Source organism: Camellia sinensis, chromosome 14 (genome assembly GCF_055761805.1).
Source record: "Camellia sinensis isolate YWXY chromosome 14, ASM5576180v1, whole genome shotgun sequence".
In the NCBI taxonomy this organism is placed as follows: Eukaryota; Viridiplantae; Streptophyta; class Magnoliopsida; order Ericales; family Theaceae; genus Camellia; species Camellia sinensis.
In genome coordinates, this window is record NC_138974.1 from 11,054,647 (window position 1) to 11,065,522 (window position 10,876).

General features: G+C 34.8%; 1 protein-coding gene across 3 annotated transcripts; it reads left to right on the plus strand.

Moving 5' to 3' along the window:
* The first annotated feature begins 2,846 nt into the window (after positions 1-2,846).
* On the plus strand, positions 2,847-10,487 carry LOC114256285 (helicase and polymerase-containing protein TEBICHI-like). Of its 3 annotated transcripts, XM_082906793.1 has the most exons (14): positions 2,847-2,970; positions 3,056-3,200; positions 4,264-4,433; positions 4,666-4,783; positions 5,073-6,228; positions 7,575-7,731; positions 7,904-7,978; positions 8,078-8,191; positions 8,280-8,384; positions 8,444-8,512; positions 9,076-9,122; positions 9,235-9,280; positions 9,885-9,966; positions 10,162-10,487. In XM_082906793.1, the coding sequence occupies exons 3-14, from the start codon at positions 4,305-4,307 to the stop codon at positions 10,266-10,268; spliced, it is 2,205 nt and encodes a 734-aa protein (XP_082762919.1). In that variant the 5' UTR covers positions 2,847-2,970; positions 3,056-3,200; positions 4,264-4,304; the 3' UTR covers positions 10,269-10,487. The 3 variants fall into 3 exon arrangements, 2 of the variants coding, with proteins under 2 accessions (XP_082762919.1, XP_082762920.1); XM_082906794.1 differs by lacking the exon at positions 8,444-8,512 and having other exon boundaries at positions 2,848-2,970; XR_014351252.1 differs by lacking the exons at positions 9,885-9,966; positions 10,162-10,487 and having other exon boundaries at positions 2,848-2,970; positions 8,457-8,512; positions 9,235-9,264.
* Positions 10,488-10,876: the final 389 nt, after the last annotated feature.

Here is a 10,876-nt window from a genome sequence, read left to right on the forward strand (position 1 = left end):
TCTATTATTCAATCCAAATATTTTATTCACCTATGCAGGAACTGTAGCACCCATAAGCGCACTCCTCAACTCCCAAGGCACAGCCCACTACTCCCAAGGCACAACTCTGTGTCTCCCACGTCCGTCCCGTCCGTCGGACTTCACCCACGCTTGACCCCTCCGTCGAACTTCACCCACTATTGGCTCACCCAAGGCGGAAACACACCCTCCGCCGGACTTCAATGTTGCATGTCACCAAATTTCATTGGCCTTTGTCACGAAAGCTATTGAAGTAAATTCCATCATAACCTTGTGCCGGTAGTTATGCTTGTAATAACTCAGTCCGAAACAACCATGGCCAAAGCTACCTTGGCCAAAGCCAGACAAACCTATGGAAACAAGACCCACTGCCACAGCTGAACAAAACCTACTAACACCTCCACTTTTATGGTCGAAACGGCTTCTTTTTCAACCCAAACACCGAAAACACACCCACTGCTGAACCTAATCCACCACCCCTATATTGACGACCCAACGCCGACCTCCTCTTAATCAAAACAACCGCTGAGACACCATCCCACATCTGGATGGAGTTCACCCCTCAAACTCCCATACGCATAGGAATGCACGAATGAAATCCTACACAAATCTGGATCATCTTCGACACTTACGCTTTCCCCCAACAAAGCACCGAAACACCTCCATAGATCTGAACGGAGAACACCCCCTCAAACTTCCACTCGCAAAATAAAACAAAGATTTAGCATTAATAAACAATTGATTATTAAATTGTTCTTTTTCTGATGAAAAACAAGAAACCCAAATACAAGTCGGTAGACCCCTAAAAAGTAGTACACCTTATGAACATTTTCACACTGTACAAATATAATCACAATATTTTATAACAAATATCACAACATTTCACATCAAAATGATTTGTAATGTTTCTCATCATTTACTTTTTTAGATGTCGAATATTTCTTACCGTGTAACCACTATTAGAGGTATGCATTATAAATTTCTTCCAAACTCACTACACTATATAAGAGTTTTAAAAATTAACTTTGGTCATTAAAAGTAAAAATTTTGTTTTAAAAAAAATTTGGGAAACAATTCTTGTTGTTGCGAAAAGGTTGTTTTGAAAAGTTAAAAAAAAAAAACTATATTTTAGATGGTGAAAAAAAAAAAAAAGATGACTTTAATGACAAAATTTTAAGAAAATTGCTACTATTTTAGGGACAAAAAATTTTGTATCAAAAATTTATATTTTGAGACAAATTTTGATCTCAAAACAATAGTAATTCATCACTAAATGATTAATTTCGTCTTTAAAAGACAACAATAACACTTTTTGGTGACTAAAATATTTTATTCGTAAAAAGTAATTTTGTTCCAAAGTTTTTTTCTCTAAAATCTTAATTTGTTATGGTAACTCCAACAAGCCATATACATCAGTTTATTGTATATATATCATTAGATTGTCCAATGTTTGAAAGTATTGTTTATTACGATTAATTTCAACAATCAACCTCTCGAGTTTATACTTTTGGAATCCAAGTCCAGCCCTTCAAAATAAAAATGTCAGGTACCGTAGATGATCAACAATGACCATTTATCACTGCAGATCATAAGGGTGGACTTGGATTGGATCAGGTGCATGTATATGTATGCCTTTGATTAATAAAAAGAAGGAATGGGACAATTCTAATATTTCAATTGTACCAAGCCGAAATATAATAGCTGCCATAATAAGTCAAAATCAAAGTCATTTTGTTCATGCATCCATTGTTTTTTATTTTTTTATTTTTCATATTAAGCATAACTTCTCAATAATTCCAAACTAGTTAGGATATACTTTTATCAATTAATCCTTATCCTTAATCACCATTACTTCATTGTAATATATTTTATTTAGAGTTAATAAAAAAATTCTTTCACCAATCAAAAAAAAAAACTGCAAGACTCTCAAGATTAGACCAATTTATTCTGCTTTGTAATCAATTCACATAAAGAAGTAAATTTCTTCATGCAATAAAACATGAAATTATGTTGAGTTACAACAAATTGAGTATGTCAGAGCTCAATTTTTATTAAGAACTCTGGTAACGAAACTTAAATGTGGACATATAAGTATAATTTTTTTGGGTTACATTTCACTATAATAATATAATAGTAGGAATGAAAATCATTTACTTATCAATTAATTCTTTATACGTAACATTTTAAAAATTGTCGCTAACGATTATTGTTTTGACTTTTTGAGATAACTTTTTAGTGATCACTCATATAATGATTAAAATTGGTCTTTTAATATTTTTCAAAAAAAAAAAATTTATTTTCAAGGAGGAAAAAATTTGATCCATGTGGTAGTGATAAAAGGGTACAAGCACTACAGGAAAAGGGGGATTTGGTGGCGTTTTGTTAACGACGTTTCTGTAAACGTCACTGTTATTAGTATTTAACGGCGTTTTATAAACGTCGCATATTCTATTAAACAAAACGACACCGTTTTATGATGGGAGGCGTTTAAAAACGCCTCCGAATGTGGTGACCCACACGCGCCCCTTTTTTGTGAAAACCTTATTTTGTATCAGAGCCTACATACGCACAGATCTCTCAACCCTTAATACATGCGCACAGATCTCTCTCATCCCTCTCCATCGAAGCTCCATCGAAGCTTAAATCAAAGAAGATTCAGATCGAAGCCCCGATCTGAACAAAACCTGATTCAAATCCATCGAAGCTTAAATCAAAGAAGATCTCTCTCTCAACCCTCTACACCCGTGATTTCACTCTCTCTTGCTTCAAACCCTTTCGTTTCTCTCGATTCAAACCCCTTCATTTAGTAATCGATTAATCTGCAACCCTTCTCTTCAAGTATTTGATTCACCTCTTCGTTTATTCGATTGAAGTATTCATAGATCATCGATTCGCAGATCAGTCTTATCTCTATCTCTAGTTCATGTTCGAGTTCGCAGGTCTTTCTTCATGGTAAGTGTTGATCAGTCTTATCTCTATCTTCTCACAGTCAAGTTCGATTGAAGATGATACTTACTGATGGAATCATTCGATTCAGGTTTGCTAGGTTTTATCTAGATCAGATCGATCGATTGAAGATCTATTGATCGATTGAACGTGATTTCGAAGTTCAACCTTCTTCAGCTCGGTGATTCAATCTCAGATTCGTTCAGCGAGGAAAGTGAGCACCATCATCTACCAAGGTGAGCACCATCGCTTCAGATTCGCTTGTTTTTTTTCCCTAAATTAGCATGTTGAATTTTCCTAGCATGTTGAATTTTAATCTCTGTTTTTTTATTACCCTAAATTAGCATCAGTTTGGATTGATCAATCAGTGTAGCTTAGATATTTAGGTAGAATATCTGGTTACATTATTATTATTATTATTATTTTGAATTCTAAAATATAGAACAGTTCATTATATCTTGGAATGGATTGTGATTTTGTATTCAATATTGAGAAAAAATCTAAAATTTAGAACAGTTCATTATATCTTGGAATGGATTGCCATTTTCTTAGCGACTTCCTGAGTACTTATTTTTCTTCATAAGGTACTCTACAAGTCATTAACAAATTTACTTTTCTTGAACAATCTAATTTAGCCAATAACATGTTCATGAAGTGTTGCCAATTCTGATTTTTTTGATAGCTGGGATGGTATTGTATTGTATGAAATTTATTAATTCATTGAGACTGATTCTCAATATCTGATACTGGTTGGAGGGATAGTTGAATGCTGAAGTTGAAGCAATGAAACAATGAAACATCATTCATCAGTAGGTAAGAAATAAGATCATGGTAATTTGTCATAAAATCACTAATTACCTTCAACTTAATAAAATTATGATGTATATAACCCTCATGTGGGGAAGAGATCCATTCTTATGCACAAATATTTATGTTTACACCAAAACTGGTTGCAATACAGTTGCTTGTGTGATTGATGAATTTTTGCAGTAAAAGCCATTAACAGAGCTATGTGATGCTTCCCAAAGCTCCAATTTTCTGGCTCATCGTTAAGTAGTACATTACAATTATTGTGGTAATCAGTTTTAATTGCTATGGAAATCGGGTTTGTAATTGTATTAGACTAGCTTGCACTTGCAAAATAGGCATAACAGCAGCCGAGTAAAATCCAAATTAGAAAATTTTATGGTGTAAATAGACCTTGTGTTGTGGGAGATTAGCCCAAATGCATATAACTTGCAATTACACAAACTTCCTTTTAGAAAACTTTATGATTTCTTGATGTATTCTTGCGGACAGCGGTTCAGGCCTTACAAGAAAATGCTGGAAGGTTTGCTTCTATGGTTTCTGTGTTTTGTGAGAGGCTTGGTTGGCATGATCTGGAAGGTTTGGTTTCCAAATTCCAAAATCGTGTTTCATTTGGAGTCCGGGCAGAGATTGTAGAGCTTACCACCATTCCATATGTTAAGGTTGAATACATGAATCATTTAATATTTTTCTGTCTTTAAAATCTTTTTGTGAGGCTTGGAATTAATTGGAACTTATGACCTTAATAGCCAAACCGACTTCAATTGATGTTTAGTTGAAAACTTCATTAGCAACCTAGTTAAGTTAATGATTTTCCTCATTGAAGAGATTATTTTTATTGTTTATTACTGCCAAGATTATCATTAATTCATTATTGTTATTTCTCCTTATTAGTGTTCCCGAGCTAGACAACTTTATAAAGCTGGGTTGCGCACACCTCAAGCAATTGGTGTAGCATCAATATCTGAAATTGTCAAGGCTCTTTTTGAATCTTCATCATGGGCTGCACAAGGTGAAATCTTGTGCGTGTGTGTGGACTTTTTTGGCATGGATTATTCAATTTAATGTTGTGAACATATAATAGCACAGTATATAGTATCGCCAGACACATGCATTCTCTTGTGCTTCCTTTGCTTGCTTCTAAATATAGTATCATCATATGTTTTAGTTGTTGTTTCTTAGAGCTTTCACTTTTCCTCTGTTATATCATTATATTTTCTTCCTCCACTTCTTTTATTTGGACCACATTCCTCCAGTTCATATCCTCTGATTTTGACTATTTGCCTACATGACTATCGAAGATTCAGCACAACGGCGGATTCAATTGGGGATAGCCAAGAAGATAAAGAATGGTGCACGCAAAATTGTTCTTGATAAAGCTGAAGAGGCAAGGGTTGCTGCCTTCACAGCTTTCAAATCTCTTGGACTTGATGTTCCCCAGTTACCTCAACCTGTATTAAAGGCTGCTGGTGATGCCACTCAAAAAGGGGTGACAACCTCTTCTGGGGAAGAGAGTACTAGTAGCTTTGTTGGTGTACAGCATACAGAGCATGTTTCAGCCAAGTCAACGTTGGTAAGATGCGAAAATTTTGATAAAGTTACAATAGAAATTGGACAAGAGAAGTCAGCAAAAACCATAGGTGTTGGCTTAGGGACTCCACATGAAGTAAAATCAACTGGTACCATGCAGACTAATTTTGGTGCTGAAAATCCTGCAGCAGTAGTTGAAGGGCCTGGTACTCTTGGTGAGGTTAATACAATTATTGAACATATTAATAATGCAGACACGTCCTTCTCTAGTCTTGTAAGAACTACTGGTAATGAGATCAGAAAAGTTGATAAGTATTGTGATCTTGGTGAGCAGGAGCAAAATGATCGAGAAACTGCATGTCTTGACAATAAGGAAAATGCTTCTGAGAAAGGTCCTGTAAATGCTGTTAATACTCCGGGTGGATTTGATTCGTTCTTGGATCTTTGGGACTCAACCAGAGAATTCTATTTTGATATTCACTTTAACAAAAGATCTGAAGTGAACTCGACTGTCCCTTTTGAAATACATGGCATAGCAATTTGCTGGGGAAATTCTCCTGTCTACTATGTCAATCTTCCCAAGGATATATTTTGGTTTGACAGCAGAAGAAATGATTCTTTGTCCATATCTATTTCTGGTGATGGCAGCGATGTATTAGCACCAAAGCATCAGTTCGAAGTGGCAAAACAAAGATGGAGTAGGATAGTTATGATCATGGGAAAAAAAGATGTCAGAAAGTTTACTTGGAATTTAAAAATTCAGATTCAGGTGTTAAAAATTCCTGCTGTTTCCATTCAGAGATTGGGTAGCCTGAATCTTGCAGTGAAAAATATGGGTCTTGAGCTCAAAGACAGCATATACTATTTGTTGCACCCAGTTTATGCTCTGATCCGCTGTCCGACTCCTTCTCGGACACAATCTCTTCGGTACTCATCTCTCTCTCTCTCTCTCTCTCTCTCTCTCTTATATATATATATATATATCTATATATAAATCATCATATCAATTGTGATTGTTCGTGCAATTCTAATCATAAACTGTTCTTCGTTTGTGTTCAGTTTCAATAATTTGATACAAGTTTGATCGATCGATCGATCGATTTGGTTTTCTCCGATTTCTGGTTCCGATCAATCCAGAACATACTGCTTTTTTCTCTGATCAATCAGGTGTTTTTCTCAGATCTGTATGTGTATATGTGTATGCATGTGTTTATCTATTCAATTTTAGCTCGTATAGATTCTGCATTAAGCTGATTCGCGATGTTTGCAGATTGCATGTACTTGAAGACCTTATTCATTATGCATTGTTGTGCCATTGTTATCGCCACACGTGGTTAAAGACTTGAACTATTTGTACTTAGAAATGCTAATGTATTTAGAAGAGGGGAAAAAAAACACAAAAACAAAATTTGAATGTATAGTAAAATTTAAACTTACTATAGTGTGAATTATAATAAAAATAAATCTGATTTACACATTTTAAGTATGTACACTTGTTTAGATATTTTATGAATATGGGGTGTTGTTGATTTTTACAGTCTTGGGGGGGAGAAAGGTTGTCTTGGATGCTCTCTCATGTTAAAAATAGAGAGAGGATGCTGCTCTCTAACAACCCCTCCCAAGTAAATCACTTTTTTTTTGCTGGATTCTTTTGACTATATTCTGCTTTGCTTTCCCTTTGTGAATGTTTATTTATTTGTTATTATTATACTTGCCTGCTTTGTTATATTAAAACCTAGACTCCAATTAATTCTAATGCTCGCTCTGTCTGTCTGTCTGTCTCTCTCTCTCTCTGTAACACCAAAACTCATCATAGAAAGTTGGTTTAATATAATATATTGTTATTACATACCCTTCCTCTTTCAAAGGAGGACACAAAATACAACTTTGACCTAATCATCAACTGGGACAGGACAGTACCTGGATGACCTTTCCTTAAACACAATCAATAGTAAAACTCAATACAATACAATACAATACAATACAATACACTGCTACTATATTAATACAAAACAAATATAATATATATAGATATAGATATAGATATAAATAGAGCGAGAGCGAGAGAGAGAGAGAGAAAAAAAAAAAGATGAGAGAGTATTATTAACTGTGAAGTGATGGGTAGCAAAATTAAGTAGAAAAAATGTAGCTAGCAGACGTTGGGTCCAAATCCCACAAAACCATTTGCCCCATCAAATGAAATCTGGATTCCCTCTTGCTGTATATTGCCTATTATGGATAGTCCTGATGCTGATGCTGCAAATGCAAAACAGAATGTTCCCATTTCATTCACTGGTATCAAGAAGTTCCGTGCTGGCAGCGTCAAGATGGGTCCTCCTGAGAAGTAAAACGATACGGTTGGTACCCGAACCGACACAAACCCATTCAGATCATAACACGTGTCGAATATCGATACTCCTGACGACCGAGGTAGGCTCGCAGTTTGAGTGATGAACGCATCACGAAATTACTCTGTCATCCCTTATTGCCCCTAGATTGGTTAGTCTATTTAACTAGCATTACATGTTTCATATTTTGTACATTTTCTTTATCAAATTTTTATTTCTTTATTATTCATCCCTCCCCCCCATTTACATTCTAGGCTCGTAGAGGCGGTATTGACGAGTCATTTGCCTGGGAGAGCAGAGAGTATTTAAGGAAGCTTTGTATAGGAAAGGTGCTCATTTAAATGCCTTTAGCTATGATTGCAACATATCAGTTTTCTAATGAATGAGTTGGAATTATCGCATCTTACCCAATTTATCTTTTTGAATAGGATGTCACTTTCAGAGTGGATTATACTGTACCAGCCATAGGGCGAGAATTCGGCTCAGTTTTCCTCGGCGATAAGAATGTCTCATTGATGGTTGTTGCTGGAGGCTGGGCAAAGGTTATATCACTTTTTTCTTTGGTGCATACATTTCCAACGTTGGATTTGTTCTGTATGTATGGGCATTAGCTAAATCTGATGCTTGCAGGTTAGGGAGCAGGGTCAACAGAAAGGAGAAGCTAGTCCTTTCTTAGCGGAACTGCTACGCCTTGAAGAGCAAGCCAAACAACAAGGGTTAGGACGTTGGAGCAGGGTGAGTCTAAGTCCTTTACTGCTGTTTATTTGTTTATTTTATTCTTATATTTGTTTTAGGATGTTGGAGTAGGGTTAGTTTACAAAATTAACGAAGGCGTGGAGTATAAAGATTCTTGGGTAGAGAAGGTCAGTAGATGTTATATCTCGTATTATTGATGTTGTTCAATTGACATTGGTATTTTCTTTCATCCTTTGTTTTCTGATGGTCTAATAGGCTACCTGAATGTCTATTCTATTTGTTTTTGTTCCTTCCTTCCTGTCATGCTGATATTGCTTTCATATGCTTCATTGTTTAACCCAGTTGATCATTGGTCTTAACATTATGAAACTTTACTCATTAAATGCCATCATTTATGGATACTTCTCTCTCTCTCTCTCTCTTTCTATACATATATATATATATATATATTATTTTGTGTAGTTCTCTAAATCCAACATGTGTTTTCCTCTGCTCACCTAGATTATGAAAGTTTTGAGAAGCTAATTAAGCAATGTCATGAATTAAAACTGTTACAGTGACTTTCCTCTTTTATTTATTTTTCTATTCACTTCAGAATAGTTGTGCTCTCTTAAGCTAATTAAGCTAGTTGTGCTCTCTTAATAATTTTTCTATTCACTTCAGAATAGTTGCATATGGTCTGTCATTTTTTGGATGTTACAATTCACAATTTCATTGTCTTGGCTCTCAGGGCTGCTATGTATGCATCATTATTGGTTATTGTGAAGGAGGAGACATGTGAGTGACTTTTCTGGCTAAAACTGCAATACTTGGCTTAATCCATTTACTTGGGCTGAAACTTTACATGCAATCTATGACGTCATCTTTTTTGCTACTTTGTCTTTTACAGGGCAGAACCTATAAAGAAAGCAAATGGTGTTCTTTTTTCCGATGAGGTTGTTTTATATTTCTAGTATCTTAGCATCACATTTATATTGTTTCGTTTTCTTTTCTGTTGTCGCAATCTAGATTGTACTGCATTCTACCTCCCACCTCTGCAGTTTTCAATTTGTATCAGCTCACAATTTCTTTGTTCACTGATACATTGATGTTAAATTGTTTATAGAAGCTGTGTAAATAGCTTGTTCAATTGCTTATGGCTCTTGACTACTTACATGTGAATCATATTCTTCATCGAGATGTTAAGGTAAGTTGCATCTATCTGTATACTAGAGGATTTATGAATTATCCTTCTGAAATTTCTGAAATTGCATGTTACTGACAGTCTTGTTCTTGCGGTGTTCAAATATATTCTTGGCAAAAGACCAAGACATACGTCTTGGTAAGTGATATGTTTTCTTTCTTTAATAGTCTTGAGAGGTGTCAGTATTTTGCTGAATCACCATTGATTAATCCTGTTGCAGGTGATTTTGGACTTGCTAAGATGTTACCATCAGATGATCTTGCATCCTCTGTAAGTCTTGTGGTTAACTGGTTCATTTTTCAAGTTTCAACATTTGCATTAGTTTTATTGTTCAAGATTTCTTTTTCGTAACTCAGGTTGTAGGAACTCCAAGTTATATGTGCCCTGAGCTTCTTGCTGACATACCTTATGGCTCTAAGTCAGACATTTGGTCCTTGGGTAAGTGTATACACAAATGTCACATAAATACATATATAAGTTATAATGCAATCATGAATGCAAGTTGCAACTTGGCATATTTTTGATGCCTATGAAAATTTAGATTTTTCCGTGTGAGGAATTGTGTTCTTATTTGTATATTGTGGCCTTTAATTAGTGTCTTAATCTAATCCTTGCTCTATTTTTGTTTTCCAGTCAGGCCCTCATCAAAAGCATGCTGCGGAGAAAACCCAGAACTTCGGCCGAGTTTATTTTCTGTTCTTTATTCTTTTTTTAACACTTTCCGAAAATGTTTTACGTAGGAGAAACATTAATATAAGCATACGAATGATTTGCCATTGCCTTAGATAATCTAAATGATTCCTAATTCATTAATTAGGACTCAGCTAGTTGTGGTTGTTCTAGCTAATATATTGCCATTCATAGTCATCGGCATAAGCCTTTTCTAGTAAGTTTCTCTAATAATTTTAAATCCCTGTAATGTATCTTCCAAAATTCGAAGCCAAGACATTTTTAAGGTACTTATTGCTTTTATGTTTCAATTGGATTTAACTTTTGTGGCTTTGTATATAAGGTAGTAATTTTTTGATTGAGAATTGTGAATTCAATTTTTGGATATATTATTTTGTGGAAAAATTAATGCTATATTAAATTGAATGGGAAAGTGAATTAATACTATATTTGTTATTTGAATGGGAGTTATTATTTCATATTAGTGTTATTTAGTTTTATTATTGGTGTTCTTTTAGTTCAATCACATAAAATTAGCACAATTTCAAAACCAAAAAAAAAAAAAGAAAGATAAGACGGCGTTTTTCAAATGCCACTATAACGGTTGGAATTTTTAAAATTAAAAAAACCTATGAAGGCGTTTTAAAAACGTCGCTAAAATCATACTGACGTCACAGTA